At 38.8% G+C, this 23,077-nt stretch overlaps 4 protein-coding genes and 2 long non-coding RNA genes across 8 annotated transcripts; 2 read left to right on the forward strand and 4 right to left on the reverse strand.

The window, feature by feature from the left end:
* Positions 1–32: 32 nt before the first annotated feature.
* On the reverse strand, positions 33–5,811 carry LOC124352576. The gene is made up of 17 exons (XR_006921502.1): positions 5,736–5,811; positions 5,303–5,427; positions 4,627–4,891; positions 4,431–4,532; positions 4,108–4,348; positions 3,975–4,041; positions 3,802–3,883; positions 3,574–3,746; positions 3,230–3,508; positions 2,546–2,645; positions 1,441–1,700; positions 1,245–1,377; positions 1,185–1,195; positions 974–1,119; positions 837–877; positions 602–771; positions 33–529 (listed from the first exon to the last, which is right to left on the reverse strand). It is a non-coding gene; the product is annotated as an uncharacterized LOC124352576 (long non-coding RNA).
* A 296-nt stretch (positions 5,812–6,107) lies between these two features.
* Positions 6,108–7,461, reverse strand: LOC124312698. 2 transcript variants are annotated; one of them, XM_046777191.1, is made up of 5 exons: positions 7,118–7,461; positions 6,866–7,048; positions 6,584–6,718; positions 6,340–6,451; positions 6,108–6,270 (listed from the first exon to the last, which is right to left on the reverse strand). In XM_046777191.1, the coding sequence occupies exons 2-5, from the start codon at positions 6,993–6,995 to the stop codon at positions 6,234–6,236; spliced, it is 414 nt and encodes a 137-aa protein (XP_046633147.1). In that variant the 5' UTR covers positions 6,996–7,048; positions 7,118–7,461; the 3' UTR covers positions 6,108–6,233. The 2 variants fall into 2 exon arrangements, with proteins under 2 accessions (XP_046633147.1, XP_046633146.1); XM_046777190.1 differs by having other exon boundaries at positions 6,563–6,718; positions 7,118–7,423.
* A 989-nt stretch (positions 7,462–8,450) lies between these two features.
* LOC124312697 (mediator of RNA polymerase II transcription subunit 16-like) lies at positions 8,451–13,174 on the reverse strand. The gene is made up of 13 exons (XM_046777188.1): positions 12,937–13,174; positions 12,698–12,853; positions 12,435–12,633; positions 12,125–12,365; positions 11,905–12,069; positions 11,486–11,829; positions 11,252–11,408; positions 10,973–11,180; positions 10,770–10,912; positions 10,505–10,704; positions 10,243–10,435; positions 8,872–8,978; positions 8,451–8,799 (listed from the first exon to the last, which is right to left on the reverse strand). Exons 1-13 carry the CDS (start codon positions 13,026–13,028, stop codon positions 8,539–8,541), a joined length of 2,466 nt encoding a protein of 821 aa, XP_046633144.1. The 5' UTR covers positions 13,029–13,174; the 3' UTR covers positions 8,451–8,538.
* Positions 13,175–13,417: 243 nt separating this feature from the next.
* LOC124312595 (delta-aminolevulinic acid dehydratase-like) lies at positions 13,418–15,510 on the forward strand. The gene is made up of 5 exons (XM_046777067.1): positions 13,418–13,619; positions 13,692–13,938; positions 14,563–14,683; positions 14,750–15,099; positions 15,166–15,510. The coding sequence occupies exons 1-5, from the start codon at positions 13,498–13,500 to the stop codon at positions 15,322–15,324; spliced, it is 999 nt and encodes a 332-aa protein (XP_046633023.1). The 5' UTR covers positions 13,418–13,497; the 3' UTR covers positions 15,325–15,510.
* Positions 15,511–15,608: 98 nt separating this feature from the next.
* On the forward strand, positions 15,609–17,819 carry LOC124312597. 2 transcript variants are annotated; one of them, XM_046777071.1, is made up of 7 exons: positions 15,609–16,007; positions 16,088–16,174; positions 16,430–16,716; positions 16,787–16,841; positions 16,935–17,045; positions 17,177–17,492; positions 17,574–17,819. In XM_046777071.1, the coding sequence occupies exons 3-6, from the start codon at positions 16,435–16,437 to the stop codon at positions 17,323–17,325; spliced, it is 597 nt and encodes a 198-aa protein (XP_046633027.1). In that variant the 5' UTR covers positions 15,609–16,007; positions 16,088–16,174; positions 16,430–16,434; the 3' UTR covers positions 17,326–17,492; positions 17,574–17,819. The 2 variants fall into 2 exon arrangements, with proteins under 2 accessions (XP_046633027.1, XP_046633026.1); XM_046777070.1 differs by having other exon boundaries at positions 16,088–16,166.
* Positions 17,820–17,922: 103 nt separating this feature from the next.
* Positions 17,923–21,067, reverse strand: LOC124312599. Its single transcript, XR_006910585.1, has 8 exons — positions 21,021–21,067; positions 20,778–20,937; positions 20,511–20,713; positions 20,195–20,436; positions 19,975–20,139; positions 19,555–19,899; positions 18,337–18,493; positions 17,923–18,272 (listed from the first exon to the last, which is right to left on the reverse strand). It is a non-coding gene; the product is annotated as an uncharacterized LOC124312599 (long non-coding RNA).
* Positions 21,068–23,077: the final 2,010 nt, after the last annotated feature.

Below are 23,077 nucleotides of genomic sequence, written 5' to 3' on the forward strand. Positions count from 1 at the left end.
TATAAATTTATATAAATAATGATAAATTTTTAAATGGTGTATTGTAAAATTTTGTCAAGTTTTATTTATTAAAAAGACGGTACGGAATAAATTGCTGCCAGTCAAGCAGGGGGAGACACTGCCCGACTGACTCGACCAGGGAGATTACCCGGCCATGGTTAAGAGAAACCGGAAAAAGAACGAAGAGAGCTGAGGAGCAGTTATTATGAGAGCAGTGTGTCATAGTAGGCTTCCGGCTTAGACTCATGACCCTCCAACAGATTTCATCGAATCATGCGCCTTGCAAGTCCCCGTTCGACCAAACATCTCCCTTCCTCCTGGTTGTCGCAGCGAGTGAGTGACCACCGGCGGGCGTTTGTTAGTGGTTATTTAGGGAAACGGGGCCACTGAAGAAGGGAGCCCAGATATGCACTTGTAATGTATCTAACAACTACACAATTTATCAGTCTTGAATTACAGGATTCTCTCATCAGTTTTCACCAATGAATGAAGTAGGGTCCAGTGGATGATCAGTAGCGAAGGAGTTACCCTGTAAGCAGAATGAACATTTATTTGGATGACAATAAATTTTCAATAAGAGTTTAGCGACAGAAAGCAATACCTCAATTAAGAGGGCCAGTTTAAAGAAGTAAAAATGGAGATTCACAGGTACCAGCCAACGGGTTTTCAAACAAGGAACCTTGTTACCTGTGTAGACATTGCCCTTTTTCTTCAAACGACATGACTTCTCATAAATCTGGCATGCAAATTTAGAAACATTTAGTTTAGACCCTGCAAATTTATAAAAAGAAAGTCATTTTGTTTATAATTTGTTGTCAATGTGCTTGACATCTCACCTTGTTTATAATTGGTTATCAATGTGCTTGATGTCTATAATCTAAAAGATTAATGAAACAGTTATTAGTATAAACTCCCAATCGTCTCTTATAAACATAGATAAACTTAATTGCAAATTAATACTTTTAACACTCACAAGACTTGAACAGTACACTTTAATTAGCTTCAGCCTAGACTGACACATTGAGAACACTTCAGAATGACACCAGCACTACAGACTGCTTGCAGCAGCTGCAGCTCAACTTGAACTCCCTTTTCACGAGGTGGCTGCAATGGAACCATCTGCATGACAACAATGAAGCTCAGACTTTGTTGTGCTCTTAAATTATTTGATAGAAAAGCCCTACCTGAACATAAACTGATAAAATATATTGCATTATTGCAGGGAAATTAATCAACAAATTTACTTTAATTTCTCTGAAGTATAGATTCTGGAAATCTACAGGCAGCAAGACGCTCGAGGCACGACAATTTGGCGAAATGTACAGTCACTTGAGCTACGAGATGATTTGGTCATTAACTGCTTACATGCTAATTCACCTGTAAATTTTATACATAAAAAATTTACATTAAATAACCCTAAGATTTTAACAAGAAATGTACCGTTTCATTTTCAGCATGGGAAACGTCACATCGATAAACATTCAACAATCAACACTCATTTCGTCTGCGTCTGTTAGAAACAACATGGCGCTACCTGGTGGACATAATTTTAGCCACCTAGCGACAGCCAATTGGATTGCTTGCTTGCAGACAGCACGCAACACCTCAATTTGAATTCGTCACGCCTTTCAAGTTTCACTAATAACTGGCACGAAATGAATCAAGTGGGGATGAAGACTAGATTATTCCCGCAGCTTACCCTATGACACAAAACATAAATTATTAAGTTAGCTATTTCAGACTTTTCTTCACTCTTGCAACATAAAAATCTATAAATATTAACAGAAAGTATGGGGGGGGGGGTCAAGACAAAAAATAAAACTTGCAATTTTCTGAAGAAAATAATTATTTTCCTGCCTGTGGCTGTAAGGCAGCAGCAACAGTTATCTGTGTTTGATTTAGTGTTCAAACTAACTTTTGGCATCAAACTGTCATGTCAAATCTAAAAGATATTTCAATAAATAAAAATTTAAGTAAATTGCTGATAACCGCATATTCATTTAAACCACATTACTTTTGGTAAATGAACATCACGCCTCCCCCTCCTCCGAACTTCCTCTTTGTTTCTTCCAATTTTCAGTATCAATGGAAATGCTATAAAAAAAAATTAGTACTACATTATATCACTTCATACAGTCAGCCCAAATATTCTATAGCAGAATTATCTGATAATAATTGTTGAAACAAAAGTTGACATTAAACTGGATGACTCAATTAAGTTTCAAATACGCATCATTTTAACTTTGTTGAGTACTCTAAGAGTGAAACAAGCATTCTTTCAGTATCTACCAATCCAGTTTACAGCACATTTCCCTTTACAAAATCCATGATTGAAGGAAATAGTTTACGCAAATAGTGAAAATGTGTCCACACGACCTCCCCTCCCCAATGATGATGAAAAATCTACTTTGGTCCTACCAATGGAAAATAAATATACATATGTGTATAGCATTATCAATATCAACATATTAGAACTTTGAATATAGGAAAGAAATGGAGACTTGAAATTAACAAATTAGGAAGATATTCACAAATGAACACGTACCGAATGATCAATTCACCATCCAAGAAATCCACGCGTGAATTAAACAGACATGAGAAATGGGATTCCATGAAGTAGTACAACATTTCTCTACCAGGTGCCTCTGAAAAAGAAAACAAATTATGCGGCTTTTTTTTCAAAAGCGGTGATAGTTTTAGCAGTCATCAAAAACTTGTTGGTCAAAAAAATTGATGGCTCTGGTTTTAGCAGTTCACATGTGGGTTTTGCAACAAAAATATGAGTAGCATTATAATCGTGATGACGCAGTTAAAAACCAAAAAATGTCCGGCATCTTTAAAAAAAAAGGGTAGACTGGGAAAACTCATGTCATAATTTTTTAAAGAAAAGCGAACATGGGACTCCTGAATGACAGTTGAAAATCTATGACCAGTTAACTATTGTTATCACTTCCTATTCAAAGTAAACATTCCATAACGATCTCAACTACGCTCTTTTAAGTATATGATCAACTCCCGGAGATGGTTCATACAGGATGTGCGACCATAGTATAACGGTTAAGACACCTAGTGTTGATTCCAAAGGTACGAAATTCGATTCCTACTCCATCACATGTCCCTCCATATTGTCTCCCACTGTTTACCACGTCTGTCTGCATAATATCCCTGCATGTACCAACTTAACATAACTAAGCTACTAACTGTTACTCACACAACTACTAACACTCACACTGAGCAGATGAAGTTGAGCAGTCCAAGGAAACAACAGATGAGGTAAACGACGTGGTAGCGGATCTCCGTGTCCATGCAATTTGCCTCACGCTCAGCATATATACGTCCTTCAACACTACCGTGGCGGTGCCAAGGAGCATCAATTTTGGTTGTTGAGGTCCAGTGGAGCAAATAAGTCGGAGAATTACTGTCATGACGAGAGTTCTGATGTACGCCACGGTTTAGGTAACGTAATGGCCACAGCGGCCGAAAGGAGCATGAGATGCCCAGACAAGACCTGAGTATTTATAAAAAAGATCGTTGAAAAGATGAAAATTAAGTTATTATATAAGTTATCCAGACCTAAGAGGTGAGTGCCAGGATCAGGAATCGGTCCGTCAGTGTCGAACGGGTAAAAGACGGTGACAATCAAGTTGATAATGACTGCCAAATTGAAGAGGATTTGACTTCAGATGGGCATGTGCGAGCTGACCAGAATAGGAATGGCTTAACTGCTTTCCGCGCAATTTCTTGTGCTTAAGCAAAAATTTGTCAAAAGTTGAAGAATAAAACTTACTTCGACGCAAATACCTGAACGAGTGGTGTAAATTGGTTAATTTTCTTGGCCAGTTAGACTTCCACAACTCCAACTCCAGGAAAAAGTCGACCGTCCCTAGACAACATTTTAAAGTTGTAAAAAATGAATTCAGCCGCTTTCCGCTATTCGAGCACATGCTATTGGCTAGTACAGACAGTGGCTTCACCTACTGTCTGAGGCTTGTATCGGAAATGCTACTCTAGGCTCTCCCTAGAAAGACGAAGAGTAGAAAACTAGCAAAAAATTAACAAATAAATTCTCGGCCATTTCAAATAAAATATGATAAATTAATCTTTTACCGATCACTGGAACTGGAGTAGTGGCTTCCGATGTGGAACGGTGAACAACAACTTCATTTGGTACGATATCGGAAAATTCGGCAATAAAGTCCCCAAATGGTGGGAGTGAATAAGCGAGTTGATCCTGGACAAGAATGTGAGCTGTAGCGCCAGGTCATCCTAGAGAACCGAGATCTTTTTCAGCCAAAGGAATGATGCTGTCCACGATCCAAATTCGGCAGTACTTCATCGAATTCCAAATCTATCAATTTTCAAAGTAGCCACAAAATAAAATAAGAGTTCGAATTTAATTGGAAGTTCCAATAGGTAGCATGTGTACCCACCAATTGACATGAAATAACTACAAGATGTTTCCGGCTGCGACGCATTTTCTTCAGCCGGATTGACTGGGGGGAGAACTAGGCCCACACTGATAAGGACTCGATCTAATGTAAAACCCCAACACAATCGAATAAATTTAAGCCACACATAATTCTAATGGAATTTTAACCGGTAGAATATCTTTTGTAGCTTTTTCACCTGATACTTCTTTGTCAACTGTATTGTGGGAGTCACCTGCTTCAAATACTGTAGCTTGGGATACAGGGGTTTTCAAATTTCATCTTGATTAGAACTGCAACAACAGTTCATTTGATAGGGGTTCGAGTAGTGTCCAGTACTACTTTCCTCAATGAGAACATCACCGAAGCCAATTTCTTCCGGAACGTCAGTTCGGCTAAGATGCGTTTTATATGGAACCAGCATTCGTGTCAATGTCGGTCGTGACCCAAAGATTCCAGAGTGTCTAAATGGATAAATCAGGAATTTTGTTTAAATATCAAGAAAAAGTTATTGTTACTTAAACACACAATCACAAGTTGCTAAAGTCTAACTCAATAATCTTGTTGGCCACGGGTAAAAGACTGACTGTAGAAGATGTTGAATGAAAAGATTTAAAGTTCAATTTCAATTTCTTTATCCATTGAACTTTAAACATGCAAGCGAAAACTGGGTTGCACTTTACACACTTTTTTACACCAATGTTGAGTTCTTTTCATCACTGATATTTTATTTTCTGATGTGGAACTGTAATCCATGCCGATCCCTATGTAGACTGGAGATTGGAATTTGTCTAATTTTAGGCAATCATTGCGTCTGGTAGTCACATGGGTAAGTGTAGCTAACACTAAATGTTTAAGTTCACTTAATTACATACTTGTTCTACACGGTCTACATCATTGGATTAATTGCAAGCAGAGGTAACTTCAACAGCAACACTGTACTTGAAAATCTTAGACTTGCTGCTGTTGCATCAGATTGAAGTGGTGGGATGATTTGAACCTAAAAAAACACACAGAACAAAATCTTGTAGTAGTACTCGTTAGTTTTAGCAAGGAAAATTCCTCGCCGTGCATCATTGCGTCAATTTGATCTGGACACATGGACTGTTTCTCCTTAATTTGCCTGCTTTGTTTCAACCACGTTAGGTGGTAACGGGACACCCGTGGGTAACACAGGTTTTAGACCATCGAGGAACAAAATCAAACTTTTTCGTCAACGGACTCGTTTACCGATTGCTCATTACAATCAAACAATTCGATCTCTGAAACTTTGATACAATATGGAATGTAGCAATATGCTGATCTCACCATCAGTGCTGTGGGGCGTGGGCCTATCCGCCTGTGGACAAGAGAGTGCAGAGACTGCAGACGAACTTCCGTGAGAAATTGGAAGCGGTGTTGCCCTTTTAAATTTTACGAAGCTCACTCAGTCGAAGCTTTTTAAAAAATTTTAAATGTTCTCTTGAATCTTGATCTTGAATGGAACTCTATTTTCTATTTAAAAAATTATGAACCAGCCCTGCCATCTTACACGCCGAACAACCCTCCCACACCGTAAGAAAAACTAATTTTTTTCGATTTCCATTCTAGAAACTAGCAACTTTTTTTTTACTTTCAAATAGATTCAATCTCTTTCAAAAAATGGTACTAAAAACAGCAATCAATAGTCAGCAGAAAAGATCACAATGTAGTACAACGTTTATTATAGTACAATATATGAACTAGCGTTTTAAAGAGTCATCAAGATAAAGTTAACGATGTTTTCTCTCCTTTTAAGCAAAGCTTGGATAAAACACTGTTTAGCTTTCATGCTCCTTCTTGATTTTTGACGTTTCCATTTTTTCTGTGAAATCGTATGATGAAATATCGATGAAGTAATTTGTTTTTTTATACCAGTCAGTCAATGAACAACCTTTCAATGCAGTGGTAAAGCTGCTCAATCCCTATTGGATTACATTCAAGAAATGTCTCCTTTTCTTGGCTATTGGAAGTCGATTCATCCACCTGCGGGGACGGAACGATTTCTATTAAAAAAACAAAACACGTTTTAGTATAAGAGAATAATAGCCTTTAATTAATTAACAAGTTATCAAAATATTATGCAGCTAGTTTGAAGACTAAACACAAAATCTTACGTTCCATTTCACTACGTTTACCGTAGCGACTCCCGATGAAAAATCTTTCCGGATTACGGGCGTCCAGTTCACTGTTACCAAGAACGATTCCGCCATTACCAGAGCGGCCAAATCGGGGCCCTCCAAAGAATCTTTCATCAGCCGAACGGCTAGCGACTGAAAAAATATGTAAGGAAAGACATGATTAAAAATCAACAGTTTCTTTTCAAGTAAAATTAAGGAAAAAAAAGGAAAAGTCAGACACCTTCCATCATTCGCAAAAATATTTTAAAAAATATTTTAAAGGAAAGGGGTGCAATTTACCTCGAGAACGAACTTCAGACCGCTTCCCATAACGTCCATTCGTAAAAAAGGTCTGGGCATCAACTAAGACCACACTCATCATTAACGCCAACGTGCAAAATAGCCAAAATACGGATTCCTTTCTTGCCATGGCGTGAGGTTTATTGAGTTGTTGAATGTACTAATAAGCTAGTTTAGCGCAAGCTGAGAAAGAAGAAATTTGAAAAATAATTAGTCTACTACGTTTTCTTTAAAATTTTTAGGAATACTTGCCAAAATGAGTGCTAAAGAGCGGATGCAACAACTACTGAGGCTGAAAACGTCCGACAGCCCGTAAGGTAGATACACTGAATGAAGAAAACTGTATCCGCCGAACGGTATTTATACTGGACAGCACCGCGCGGGTTTACAGCGCAACCGCTGAAAAACGCAACAACATTCGAACAAGAGTGATTCACAACACTGGCTAATCTATTTCACCCGCTATTTCAGTTTTAATTATCGTTCCATTTTTAATTGCTGGCAACAACATCCGAACAAGAGTAATTCATGACGCTGGTTAATCTATTTCACTTTTAATTATAGCTCCATTTTTTATTGCTAATGGTTTAAAAAAAGCTTCAACATAAATTTTTATTCTAAAGAAAAAATTGCGTACTTGAAAATCTTTATTCGGCCTATAAAATCAAAGATAATTTACTCAACTATTTATTTTATTAATAGCAAGAATTTAAAAAATAACCTTTAATCAACTATTTTTCTGATTCTATTCTTCTCATTTTATAACCAAAATTCTAGACTTTCTGTGTTTTCTGTATTTTGCGTTTTTGCTAGCGTAAATCGCGAAAATGTTAGTGCCATACCCGCGCATTAGTTTACAGAACGAACAACAACATTAAGAAACTTTAGAATAACCAAACGCACCGTATGGACGTCGAGGGAACATGAGCCAGATTGCATTATGCCAGATAAACTGTATTGCTTAATCTCGATAAAAACCCATTCAACCGAGCACCAGCAACAGGTGCGAGATCCTCCCTTGTATTAGTTTGTTTACGTCAACCAACTAAAGTCTAGATGCCTCAATAATAACAGAAAAGTTACGCCGCCCACCCAACGTCAACTGCGCAATAGATAATTCCAGTTATCTTTAGCAAACAACAAATTTATTTAGACCTATAGTATCCCAGCATTACTACCGCGTCACCGGAAGAGAATCCTTTATCCACCCACTCTGATCAGAAAAAAAAGTAAAGTGCAAATTATACCGATAATATTATTATAAAGGTAGCTGGTGGTCAGTAATGCTATGAAGACCACGTCCGTATAAAAACGAATGATCGTAACTGCTAACTGAACTAATATTACATTGAAAGCATCTCGCGGAGTAACACTTTTTGACACATAACCGTGCTCCATCCATCTCTTAATTAGCGAGGTTAACGTCGTTTTACTATCACAACGGCAAGTAGTAAGTTGTTGGTGGTGGACAAAAGCACAAAGTTGGCTGATGGGTTCAAAACAATGTTACGCTATTACACCTCTTTCATTTGTATCTACGTTATTTTAAGTATTAAGACATATTCGATTGTGCCATTATAATTAGTAATTGTGCATGAGAGTGTATGATATCCAACCACGAAATGGAATTCAAAAATTGACAGCCGTACAAACGCGAATAAATGAACTACAAATTACTGGACTTCTTGTCGGCTCCATTTCCCGCGACAAATGCACGACATCTGCCATCGCATGTCCCACGATTTGGCAGCGTTCGATCGACCCACCCGCAACCCCTTAACGACGATGCTGATGCCCTTGCAGCGCGAGCAGTAGCGAACATTATGCGGTTTCGAACCAAGGTAGACGTGGCGAATCGAGTCGACTTTGCTCTCGCCTTCGACGCCGTCGTACTTGGTTGAACTGGGCTCTTCTGGATGGCTTCCGTATTCGTACTGCATTTGCAAAAACAACAAATAAGGATGACAATCCTAATGGAAACTGGAAAAAAGAAACTTGTATCGTACCTGCAACGGTAGCTGATTAAACAAAGTAGGGCTGGCTATTCCACGCGCTGGCAACGAGAGCCCAATGTCAGGAATAATGAGTTGACTCGAAAGCTGGCAACATTCGTCTACAAGTATGGGCACGCACAAATGAATAAATTATCAAATAAACACACTGAAAAAACGTTGAATGACACAAAACACAGTTTGCATAATCGGCACTCCGGGAAAGAGACACTAAAACAATCCAAAGTCGAAAGAATAACAAACTGATGCCGAAAAATGAAATTTCATTCAGATTTCGTCAAGTTAATGTCACTTATATCGTCATCTTCCATTTCTAATGCGGGGTTTTCTACACCAGAAGATGTATTTGCGAATGAAGGCGAATCAGGAGGAGATCCGGTCGGCGTTAGCTGATAAAAATCCGAGCGATATTCAATCCCAAGAGATTGGCGTTCACCATCTTCTTGCGAATCTTCGCTTTCGGGAGGCTGAGGGCTACTAGCTACAGAATCGATTTCCAAAGTGATTTCCAAGTCTCGTTCTGCGATGCTTATCAGATACGATGGCGATGTGATGTCACCGTTTTCACTCATCCAAGAAATGTCCTCAGTGTCCCATGTAAAATCGCTTTCCGACGGTCGAGACGGGGGCATAGTTTTCAACATTAGCGGTTGAACGCGTTTAGACGTAACTTCGGCTTCAATCATTTGGTTCTGACGAGGTGTGAAGGACTGAAGGGTTGTGACTTCGCTATCGATTTTCTCAGTAGGGATGTAATATTTAGGCTGGATTGGTAACGTAGTTAAGCTAAGTGGGATCGTCGTCTTGTTGGGTTGAGAAGATAAAAGGTGCTGATCAAATCCCGAATCACTCTTTTCGCCAACCTTTTTCTCCTTCTTCCACAAATAATACGCTACGAAGAAAACAATCGCCCATATTGCGGCTGCAACCACCCAGTATGCAAAGAGCCAAAGGTTAAACTCGGAACGATCATTACCGACTAAATGATAGCGATTCCAAATGGCCGGACACAAAACAAACCAGTAAGTAACAAAGAAAATTAATGTGAATACGGGAACACCAACGGTCCAAAAAGGCCTCGTGCCAATGAATAAACTGCGAATGAAGCCCATTTGCTCGCCAAGAATTCCAAGAGATGTTTAAATATGGGTGTCAAAGAGGAGCACTTGCTAGTCACGACTAGAGCAAAAAAATATTCCGATTTTCTGGGCTACGAGAAAAGAATTTTTATCGAGCAAGGAAGTGGTCGATCCTTCCGGACGTGGCTGGCGTCAACCACAGCCACCACTGATTTGTAACTTAAACCTGACAACCGTTGTCGGTGCAGCAACAATCTCTTGAGGAAAAATTTTGAATAAATATTACCTAAAAGGCTTTCATCAGGTTCTGATGTTTGAAGAAGTCGAGTTAGAATGCGAAACAGTGTGGCAATGACATCAACGTTCTCCATGTAGCTGAAAGTAGGCAAGCACGAGTGACGAATCAAGCCCCAAATCCTGAATATGACCAATAGTTCTCGAAACATATTGAGTAGTTTAGGGTCACGTAGCATGTCGCACTGAAATAATTCCAACCCGATTTAATAAAACGCTTTTTATTACGAATAATTTGAAACGTCAAATATTACCATTGTTCCTCGTGTAGTGGTTGCAGTTCGCCAATCGGGCAAATTGTTCAATAACCTCAAAATAAAGGTGACCGTCCATTGAATAAGATGTTGCACTGTGATGAGAGTTGATGCCTCAACTGTAAATTCTTTGACTTCCAAGTGTAGCAACACTTTGTCAACTTCAGTGCCGACCTCTGGAACTTTGGAACTCAACACAGCTAATTGAAAATATTGAGCACATGTTACATGTATAGAAATGGATGTTTAATCATTAATTATTTACCAGTAAGGCTATCTGCAGGAGCTCTATCTTGATTAAAGAGCTCTGATGGTGGCCTCAGCAGCGATTTCAGTGCGTAATATACTGAGTTAAGCATAATAATACCGTATTGCAATCCGGCTTTTGAACTCGCAGTTGGACCCAACCTTTTAACCAAAAATTGTATCAATTATTAATGGCACTCGTAAAAAAATTCTATTAGTTACCTGAAGATAGCCAATTTAATATTGAGCAATCTATATTGCAGCAATTGCTGTAATCCAATAGATTGCTGGTTGAAGGAGTCGGTTAATCGTTCACACAGGGAATCCAGCATCGTCGATCGCAAACCGATAAGAACGTCCCAATAGTCGATACCAGTCAGCAGACAATACTCCAATGACATTAATGCATAAGGAATGGTGACCGCAGCTCCTACACATAATTCGTACAGTTTAAAACTAATTTTATTCAGATATTTGCCGAAGACTTTGCCAAAATCTTACCAGGATCTGTGATGGGAGAAAGTTTGCAGACAAACATTGTCGCAGTGTTATCGAAGGCAATCAATGCATTGCCAGTGGCGGTGAAACACGCCGAGCTGACCGTTTTCAATTGGGCGCTTTCACATTTCGACCTATCCACAATGCTGAGGTGTCCAACCTGAAAACGTACCGTGTCCACATGAAATGTTATTAATTTTTGCGCTATTCAACGTAATCTAGATAGACAATATCTACCTGCTTCATACTCTCGCGATGTAAGCACAATAACTCTCCACATACTGTTGCGATGACTAAATGATGCTGTGGAGGGCTACCCGCTTCTTGGCCGTTTACCCAGACATTGCGTGACGGACAGACGTAGGTGATTCGACTGTTGCAATTGAAAACGGACATACACTGCCACTGCAGGAAGCGACTCATGGCAGCCGAAGTGGAGAAGAGAGAATGAATCGTTCGTTCAACTTCTGACAGCTCCCAATACTGCAGCGTCCCACTATTAATTCCATTTACTACTAGGAATATTCCCGATGGATCTTCTCGTGAACTGAAATTCACACCGCACACACGCATTTCGTTGGCTAATTTTGAAAAGAAAGACACCTTCAGTATTTAAAAAGAAAAATCAAAATGTTCGATATTTCAAGCAAATTTACCTCCTGACTGCAGGGGGAAAAGTCCAGTGAGTGTTTCAGAACGAAGACGATATTCATCAAGAAGGCAACTGAATTCCACTCCGTCATCTTTTTGAATGGTAAGCTTGCAATATACAATCGGGTCCAAAGGGATACCCGTGCATGCTACCGCTAATATTTCTCCATCTGAAAAAACCGTACATGAGTTAAGAAACTGGTAATGAATTAATTACTCAACTACCTTTTGTCCAGGCAAGATCCACAAAGGAATATGCTAATCGTATTCCGCCAAGAATTTCTACATTTGTTGTTTTCCCTTTAGTACCACCCATCACAAAAGCTTGCACAAGGCCAGTCATTCCAACAACAAGAAAACCTTGTAGAGGACGACCTCCGAATCCGCGAATAGTTGGTTTCATATCTACTTGAATATACTTGTCCAGGTATGACACACTTTCCCGGTTTTGGCAATTTAAAAATGTCTAAACAAATTTGAAAAAAAAATGTAAAGGGTTAATTTGAAAAATAAAATTACTTCAACTGTATATTACTTTCTTTCCGTTAAAGAAAAACATTCCAGCCTGGATTGGCTCATCTGGAATGCAAATGTTAGCTACTCTGGTCCATTCATTCAAAAGATGTGTGAGCGTTGTCCAGATTTCTGCATTTCCCGCAGTGTCACCGATAAGCAAGTAATGACCAGATTGATCCCATTCCAGAACAGTTACTTGTGCCACACAGCTCTTAACACTAGAAAATAAAACAGAATAACTTTTCAAATTTTCTGAACTAGTTGTTAACATTTCAAACTTACATATGAGTATCCCATGGGGTATTAGCGTCACAAACAACAACATTCATGTTTTGGTCACTTGGACCTGCTGTACTACTCTTCAGTGTTCCATAACAAGCAAATGCTATAACATTTTGAGGAGACACAGCACACGCTGTGACCCCAATATCAGACTCACTGCAAAAGACAACCAAAATTTAATAATAATAACACAATAAAATCTTAAAATAACACTAAATAGAATGTAAAGGGTTTATCACTTTTCCCATGGAGAATTGCCCGTGTTTAATCGTTGGCGTTTCCTGGGGCTTTCTTCATAATGACTACGTCGGACAACAGAGATGAGATCCATAATATATGGAAACACGAATTCAATGCAGAGATTAAGACAATCTGCAAATCAAGTTAATATTTTTTGGATGACAGAAATCAACGCGACGAATATACCATATAAACATTCAAACAACGTTAGCAGCCATTCCAAAAAGACCTAGCAGACGCAATATTTCTCTGAGCTTCGCGCCATCTAACGGAGCACATTACAAATGCGCTGATTTGATTTTGATTATTTTTTCCACATGAAACTCGCACGAATCGCAAAAAATTAGAATTTGGTGTGTACGTATAAATGTTTTTGAATAAATTATATTAAATAATTATAAAGTACATGTTATTTGGTATAAATTTTCCCAAATTAGTAATATGCAAATGTACGAGGATAGATTGCAAGACGGGAGTCTGAGTAAAGAAGAGCAATCTAGTTTGGGCATTCAGTGTGCTCAGTTGAATTGATTCAGTAGTCACCACAAGATTAGTTAAGAATGTCTGAAGTCCCAATAACACATATCTTACACAGCGGATATTCTCACGCGACTCTACGAGCATGGCAAACTTCCGATACAACAATTAAACCGAACAATTTGATGTACCCTTTATTTATAGTGTAAGTAACTAAATGCAATTTCATTATAAAAAAATTTGGCCAGACATTAATTTACTCTTATATAACATAAAGAGATGACCCTGAAGCAGAACAGGAAATTAGTGGGATGCCTGGCATTTATCGATTCGGAGTTAATCGTCTCGAAAATCATTTAAAGTCTGCCGTCGCAGCGGGATTAAGTTCTGTCTTGTTATTCGGTGTGCCATTTTCAATGCCGAAAGACGAATTCGGTTCGGCGGCTGACCATCCTGAGAACCCAGTCATTTTGGCCATCCAAAAGCTTCGACAACTTTTCCCCGATCTACTCATTGCGTGTGATGTAAGTTGTAGCGCAATTTTATTTAAAATCTGAAGTAATTCCACTCTAACGTAGATTTAAGGTTATACAGATTGAGGATAGAAAATTCAGGATAAATGTTTAGAGATACTTCGTTGGAGTTTTAAGTTTTGGTTAACCCTGATAGTCAATCTTATCTAGTTTGCTTTCAAGTTCATCACCAACTAGCCGGTGGCGTATCAAGTAACACAAGTCAGGCACACACAGATGTTCCATGAATAAACAAAAAACCCTACAGGCGTAACTGTCATCCAACAGTTTATCGATAAATAACGTAGCAAAATGTTGATTAGAGTTGTTGCTGGACAGGCTACATATTTCTACTATGCAGGGCCCGCTGAGATCCGACTTACTTTTAGAATTATTTATCCGAATTGCCAATCCAAAGTACCAAATTTCGCTACCGCTGAAATCTGACATCTCCAGTATCGCAGTGCGGTGCTTCAGTAGTGCAGACTAATATTTGAATATTGTCAGCTACGATCGGTGTCTGGGCTAATTCGAACACAGGCCAGCGTCAGTCAATGTTTGAGAATTTTTTTATCTAACGGAACCTATCCTTTTTTATTCTGTGGGAATCCCGCCTTGATTTATCTGTAAACGCAGGTATGCATTTGCGCTTACACCATCCATGGACATTGTGGAATCCTTTGTGACGACGGTACCATAGATAATGCTGCCAGTGTTGCAAGGTTGGCTAAACAAGCATTAGCATATGCCAAATCAGGTATTACCTCCATAACTAGACAGAATTTTATATTTTACCTTTTTCAATTGCAAATGTTTCCCAAAGGGGCCCACGTAGTGGCCCCTTCCGACATGATGGATGGCCGTGTGGGCGCCATAAAAAAGATTCTGCAGGACAACGGTCTGGCCAGCCGAGTCTCTGTTCTCTCCTATGCTGTCAAATTCTCTTCCTGCTTCTACGGACCCTTCCGTGATGCCGCGAAGTCAGCTCCAGCGTTCGGCGATCGTCGTGCCTACCAGCTTCCGGCCGGAAGCAAAGGCTTGGCTATGCGTGCTGCTGAACGCGACGTTGCTGAAGGCGCCGATTTCCTGATGGTGAAGCCAGGATTGGCTTATTTGGATTTGGTTCGTCAAGTCAAAGATAAATTCCCCAATCATCCCATGTTTATCTACCAGGTAAAATATATAACCTAATTACTTTGGTGCTGTGCGAATTCCGTTTGATTGTTCTGATAATTCCAGGTCTCGGGAGAATACGCCATGTTGTACCATGGCGATAAAGCCGGTGCATTCAACCTAGACAACATGCTCATGGAAATTTTATGTTGCATGCGACGATCTGGCGCTGATGTCATCATTTCCTATTTTACACCCAGGATTTTGGAACTGCTCACCAAATAAGTCGTTTAAAAGATCTGCAGATACCAAAAAGAAATTAAACAAATCAACACTCAGAAAGTACATGGTTAAAGAATTAGTGCAAAAGTGCATCCATCTATTCTTAGCAAATTATTACAGTTATTATTCTAGTTCTAAGGTGTTATCTGTTAACGGGAATTTGAAATACATTAAAATGGTCTAAAATTTATTGATTAAATTAAATATGATACCTACAAATAAAACTTTTGCGTGTTTTTCCGTCTTTCCGCTCACTCCGTCATGTTGGGTCGAGTTTAGTTTGTCATGTAAGCCACAGGAACCATACGTATTAAAACATTGGACCTATAGAGTACGACCGTCGTATAATTATTAATCACGCCTTGACGAACGCGCAAGATGCCTCAGCGCAGCACGTAAGTTTCTGGTGCTGCAGTGTGTAACTTAACGAGGCATATGGTTCGCTCGACCTCGATTCTCAAAATCAGAAAATGATTTTGTATTGATCTTGCAGTCGGAATCTCTTACTGTGCGTGACTGGCTAGATGTATTGATGGATACCGCATTATCATTCATTCATCAGAAAATCAATTCTGAATTCTCCCTTGCTTTTGGGACATTCACGACGCAACGGCTCTTTGGTATTTTGAAAGTTTACGTACCTAAAGCTCCTTTAGTGCGTAGGCAACTAGGCACCGCTTCGCAAGGTAAGGTTGTTCCTGAAACCAAACAAACGAATTATTAGTTTTCGGGTAATTAGCCAGTCTGTAGTTTGTATTTTGTTTAGTGATAATTCGGATTGCCAACTATACAACGTGTAATCATACAAACCGCGGAAGAAACAATGGGTATCTGCATGACTACTGGTAAGACTGTAAGTCTAAATTTAAAAAAAAATTAACAGCAGGTATTTGTTTTGGCTAGACGTGCATACGCAAATTTACGTTTACAAAATCGATTGACAAAATTTTAACGAGAATAATAGCATTCCTGCAAGAAATAATTAAGGAAACTATATTAAATTACGTTAACAAAACAACTACCTCACACAAATAGTGAAATAGAATAATAATTAGCTAATAGTTTGCATTTACATTTGCATTTTTTTCCCGCAAATTTCCAATTAAAGATACGATGACACCGGATTCAGTAGAAAACGACACTGAAATTCAGACTATAAGTAAATCAATTCCAGCAAAAGGCGTACCTTTGGGGATACCCATACCATTCTCCAAATTCAATTGGCGAGATGAATCCAACAATATTACCACCTCCGCTGGGGATTCCAGTGATCCAGTCTTTGTTATTGATGCTTCTGCAGTGGCCAATTTGCCCACATTGAATGACTCCCCAATAAAAAAATACTACAACGAATTACCAAAACGGATACCGTTGGTAATTCAGAGAACTATCAAGGTAAATTTTAAAATCTTGGCTTATTAGGCAATAGCAATAAAATTAATTCATCAAATTAAATTTGAATCAGGAATCGGATATTTACAACATTCCGAAAATTAATATAATTTTCGTTTTGGACGCAGGTAAAACTGTTCACTGATTAAAATTGCTTTTTTCTAAATCTATTACATGACCTTTTTTAAAAAAATAATCCGAAAAAATCCTTATTCACAAAGAAATGCAAAGATCAGAAATTATAACCAATTTAAAACATCTTACGGAAATCAGCGGAAGATTACACCATGTTGATATGATGCCGATATTTCTTGAAGTCGTTTCTACTATTGGTAAATCCGTTATAAAAATTAAGCTGAAGCCTTCGGCACTGTAGGTTTCGATGACGTCTCTGGCACTTAAAGAAAAAAATTAGCCTTTCAATTGGCTGACAAGATTTAACGTGATGATCTTCACATTTTAGGCAGCCAAGATACAGACATGATTCCGCCCTCCAAAGCTCTTGAAGTTTTTATCAATCGAATTTCATCCGAAATCATAAACGTTGATGCCGTTCTCGTCACGGGACATTTCTCAATCAGGTTCAACGAATCAGCGGTGTTATCCTTCTAATGGACCCCAACTTTCAGTTATTTGAATGTGATGACGATTCTACAAATGACGATCCCAACAAGGAATTGAAAATGATGTCGGATGCCACTGATGAACAGCTGAGTCATTTTCGATCAAACATTTTCCCTGTTATTCAGTTCTTCAAACAGGAAGAACTTCTCCACGTGGTGAGATATACATACGCAATATACAGATATATTCAAGACGAAAACACAGTTTCACATACCTGTATTTATTCTTTTGGGTAGGTCACTCTTGAACGATCTTTCCTGGAAATTTTCCACGATATTTACGATAAAGTTCTGTTGATCCTGTCACGACTTCCTCAGTCACCTACACATGAAATAATGACGGAGGCGAAAGAAGTTGTGGAGGCTATTACACTACTCACGTCACCTGTTCGTAATAATTCTTCAATTAACCGACGAGAATTCAGTTCAAAGGAGAGATCAAGGGTCGTCAATAAGTCTTCAAACCAACACCACAAGGCCTTGAACAAAGATGTCCGAGACGTCCTTTCGTTGGTACAAGCTGGGTCCATTATGGAGAGGGTGTCTTCTGTTAATGCAAAATCAAGGAAGAAGTAGGCTAATAGTGTACTGAGAAAACATTTTTTCTTAAATGGACGTCCGCCAAGGTTAACAAGTTCAGAGTATCAACTTTCGCATCACATCATTAATAATAACACAGAAAAAACAAACACAAATCGCTTATACTCGCTTACTCGCAAACAAGATTAAATGCAGGGTTGTATAGCTACCAATATACTTAAGAAGTAATAATACACGTGTGCCGGCAAACTCTAAATTACTCTAGCGCTCACAGATGAGCTCCACAACGGCCGGATCAAAACAGGTTCCAAGCAACGTCCCAATAGTCGATACCAGTCAGCAGACAATACTCCAATGACATTCATGCATAAGGAATGGTAGCTGCAGCTCCTACACCTAATTCGTAGAGTTTAAACTCATTTCATTCAGATATTTGCCGAAGACTTGACCAAAATCTAACCAGGATCTGTGATGGAAGAAAGTTTGCAGACAAACATTGTCGCAGTGTTATCGAAGGCAATCAATGCATTGCCAGTGGCAGTGAAACACGCCGAGCTGACCGTTTTCGATTGGGTGCTTTCACATTTCGACCTATCCACAATGCTGAGGTGTCCCACCTTTAACAAGCGATCCACGAATCAAGTAGACCAAAATCCCGGAGCGGGTTTCCTGATCTAAATCCGGAAAAGGCATAAAAAATCTAAAAAAAATATAGCCATGTTCGTCTTCGCACGCCGGATTTACCTGCGTTTGCAGAATGACGATTTTCCCCCCCGTTTAGAAGTTATTTAGCTCTAAAGTTTGGTTTTTTTGAATTTTGTCAGAAAGTGGGGGGGCTTTGACATCCATTTTCGAAAAAGTGGGGGAGCTAGGGAAAAAACAAATTTTTTGAAAAGGTTTATTGCAATCTCAACCACCAAAATCCAAAAGGAATTTCCTTTCCGGATTTTATTGGTTGAGATATTACCAATTTAGTGAAAGGATTATTTAGCTGGTTTCCCTCCCTGGCTTGCAGCCATTTTTTCGTACGGTCCGCTGCGCTCCTGGCGGAAGCCAGCAGAAGGTCTTATACATCGGCCAATAAGAAATCTGGGTTCACTATATATGAAGGCCTGTATAAATGCAATGGGTCTAATGTGAAGGCCGATATATAAGACCTTCTGCTGGCTTCCGCCAGGAGCGCAGCGGACCGTACGAAAAAATGGCTGCAAGCCAGGGAGGGAAACTAGCTAAATAATCCTTTCACTAAATTGGTAATATCTCAACCAATAAAATCCGGAAAGGAAATTCCTTTTGGATTTTGGTGGTTGAGATTGCAATAAACCTTTTCAAAAAATTTGTTTTTTCCCTAGCTCCCCCACTTTTTCGAAAATGGATGTCAAAGCCCCCCCACTTTCTGACAAAATTCAAAAAAACCAAACTTTAGAGCTAAATAACTTCTAAACGGGGGGGAAAATCGTCATTCTGCAAACGCAGGTAAATCCGGCGTGCGAAGACGAACATGGCTATATTTTTTTTAGATTTTTTATGCCTTTTCCGGATTTAGATCAGGAAAGCCGCTCCGGGATTTTGGTCTACTTGATTCGTGGATCGCTTGTTAAAATGTACACATGAAATGTTATTCATTTATGGCGCTACACTTTAGTTATTTAACGTAATCTAGATAGACGATATCTACCTGCTTCATACTCTCGCGTTGTAAGCACAATAATTCTCCACATGCAGTGGCGATGACTAAATGATGCTGTGGAGGGCTACCCGCTTCTTGGCCGTTTACCCAGACATTGCGTGACGGACAGACGTAGGTGATTCGACTGTTTCAATTGAAAACGGACATACACTGCCACTGCAGGAAGCGACTCATGGCAGCCAAAGTGGAGAAAAGCGAATGAATCGTTCGCTCAACTTCTGACAGCTCCCAAATACTGAAGAGTTCCACTATTAATTCCATCTACTACTAGGAATATTCCCGATGAATCTTCTCGTGAACTGAAATTCACACCGCACACACGCATTTCGTTGGCTAATTTTGAAAAGAAAGACACCTTTAGTATTTAAAAACAAAAATCAAAATGTTCAATATTTCAAGCAAATTTACCTCCTGACTGCAGGGGGAAAAGTCCAGTGAATGTTTCAGAACGAAGACGATATTCATCAAGAAGGCAACTGAATTCCACTCCGTCATCTTTTTGAATGGTAAGCTTGCAATATACAATCGGGTCCAAAGGGATCCCCGTGCATGCTACCGCTAATATTTCTCCATCTGAAAGACCGTACATGAGTTAAAAAAAATTGTAATGAATTAATTACTCAACTACCTTTATTTCCAGGCAAGATCCACAAAGGAATATGCTAATCGTATTCCGCCAAGAATTTCTACATTTGTTGTTTTTCCTTTCGTACCACCCATCACAAAAGCTTGCACAAGGCCAGTCATTCCAACAACAAGAAAACCTTGTAGAGGACGACCTTTGAATCCGCGAATGGTTAGTTTCATATCTACTTGAATATACTTGTCCAGATATGACACACTTTCCCGGTTTTGGCAATTTAAAAATGTCTAGAATCAAATTTGAAAAAAACCAACTCTAAAGGGTTAATTTGAAAAGCAAAATTACTTCAACTGTATATTACTTTCTTTCCGTTAAAGAAAAACATTCCAGCCTGGATTGGCTCATCTGGAATGCAAATGTTAGCTACTCTGGTCCATTCATTCAAAAGATGTGTGAGTGTTGTCCAGATTTCTGCTTTTCCCGCAGTATCACTGATAAGCAAGTAATGACCAGATTGGTCCCATTCCAGAATGTTCAGTAACTTGTGCCACACAGCTCTTAACACTAGAAAATAAAACAGAATAACTTTTCAAATTTTCTGAACTAATTGTTAACATTTCAAACTTACATATGAGTATCCCATAGGGTATTAGCGTCACAAACAACAACATTCATGCTTTGGTCACTTGGACCTGCTGTACTACTCTTCAGTGTTCCATAACAAGCAAATGCTATAACATTTTGAGGAGACACAGTCAGCACACGCTGTGACCCCAATATCAGACTCACTGCAAAAGACAAAAAAAATTTAATAATAATAACTCAAAAAAATCTTAAAATAACACTAAATAGAATGTAAAGGGTTTATCACTTTTCCCATGGAGAATTGCTCGTGTTTAGTTGTTGGCGTTCCCTAGTGCTTTCTTCATAATGACTACGTCGGACAACAGCGATCAGATCCATAATATATGGAAACACGAATTCAATGCAGAGTTTAAGACAATCTGCAAATCAACTAAATAATTTTTGGATGACAGAAATAAATGCGACGAATATTACATGTAAACATTCAAATAACGTTATTTTTTTTTTTTTTTTAATAATAGGTGTTGCTATGGACGCAGCCGCGCGGTGGCGCGGGGGTCGCTAGCATTGGACTGGCGTCCATTATCACCACCAGGGTTGATACAGGGCTTTTGTTGTGTTTGGCTTTTGATGAGTGTTGCGATTTTGGCGAGCTGATTGTGATTTTTTGGACTGTTTTCGTGAGGTAAGATGAGATTAAGTATGATTGACTGAGATTTGGGCAGTGGGATTGATTTGCAATTGTTTACAGGTGAAGATCATGTAATATGATGGATTTTTGTTGCGAAGATGAAATGGACCAGCATGTTTCTTATTTCCATCTGTGTGTGTTTGCTCAGGGATGAGTTAAAGCCGAGTAGGTTGCTGCTGCTCCAAATAACGTTATCAGCAATTCCAAAAAGACCTAGGCACCTAGCAGACGCAATATTTCTCTGAGCTCTGCGCCATCTAACGGAGCACATTACAAATGCGCTGATTTGATTTTGATTATTTTTTACGCACGAATCGCAAAAAATTAGAATTTATTACGTATAAATGTTTCGAAGTAAATTATATTACATAATTATAAAATACATGCCTCGTTTTAGTTGGTATTCGGCATCCGGCATCCGGCGGCAAACAACCCAGTCATTTTGGCCATCCAAAAGCTTCGACACTTTTCCCCGATCTACTCATCGCGTGTGATGTAAGTTATAGCGCGCAATTTTAATTAAAATCTAAAGTAATTCCACTCTTACGTATAGATGTAGGGTTATACAGAATGAGAATAGAACATTCAGGATAAAGCTACCAATATAATTAAGAAGTAACAATACACGTGTGCCGGCCATTCTGTTAACCAAATCTTGTTTAAGGATTTATTTTAGGATATATTAAGAAAATCCGTAAGGCAATCCATAAGACAAATAGAATGGAGAAGAATTTGATTTGAAGCAAAAAGTTACAGCAGAATTTCTTATTTTTTTTCTAAGAGAAAAGAGTGCAACTTCAAATAGAATGAAATCATGACATATTATAGCAGTCGACGTATAGCAATCAAAAATTCTGTGGCCTTCACGCATTGAAAAATAAACAAAAACAAAAATGAAAATTAAACAATGTAACGCGGATACCGTAATCAGTATTCCGTAAGTTATAGATCAAGAGCATCCGGGGAAGAGAAGCGAACAGAAGGAACCAGTAGTAGGGATGGCGATATTTAGACCGCGATATAGATATATCTGAAAAACCGTAGAAATCTATATCGATTGTTTCGATTCAGATATATCTAAATATCTGTATAACGCCATCTAGCGCTCAGAAAAATACTTCAACGTTTAAAAATTGCGATAAAATTCTTCGACGATAATTGCCAGGCGACAATAACAGAATAATCAGGTTACGTCACTCATTTGTTGTGATTCATACGTCAGTAAATGCAATGGGGAGAAGAAAATCGAGTGACGTTTGGGAGTTTTTTACCGAATGCGAAGTTGATGATAGAAAAGTTTGGGAATGCGTTTTGTACAAAGATGTGGGAGACAATAAGGGAAATACTTCTAATCTCTGAAGTCAACTTAAGAAAAAAACGGGTAAAGATGGTAAAACTGATTCTGATGATATGAATTTAGACTTGCGAGTCTAATGAATGGCCAGTCGTCTCATGTAGGAATCGAACCCTTTTATCCCGCACATAATTCGAATGCTATGCCACTGTGCCATGAGTTCCTATGAATATTCAGCTAAACGAAGGGCAAGTAGAAATCCGTAGAAATCGTACCAAATTTACTAAATCAGACAAAAAGATGTATCTCATTTCCGACCTTACGATTATTCATTTTCGCATTATTAGTTATAAAATAT

This window comes from Daphnia pulicaria, chromosome 8, assembly GCF_021234035.1.
Source record: "Daphnia pulicaria isolate SC F1-1A chromosome 8, SC_F0-13Bv2, whole genome shotgun sequence".
NCBI lineage: Eukaryota > Metazoa > Arthropoda > Branchiopoda > Diplostraca > Daphniidae > Daphnia > Daphnia pulicaria.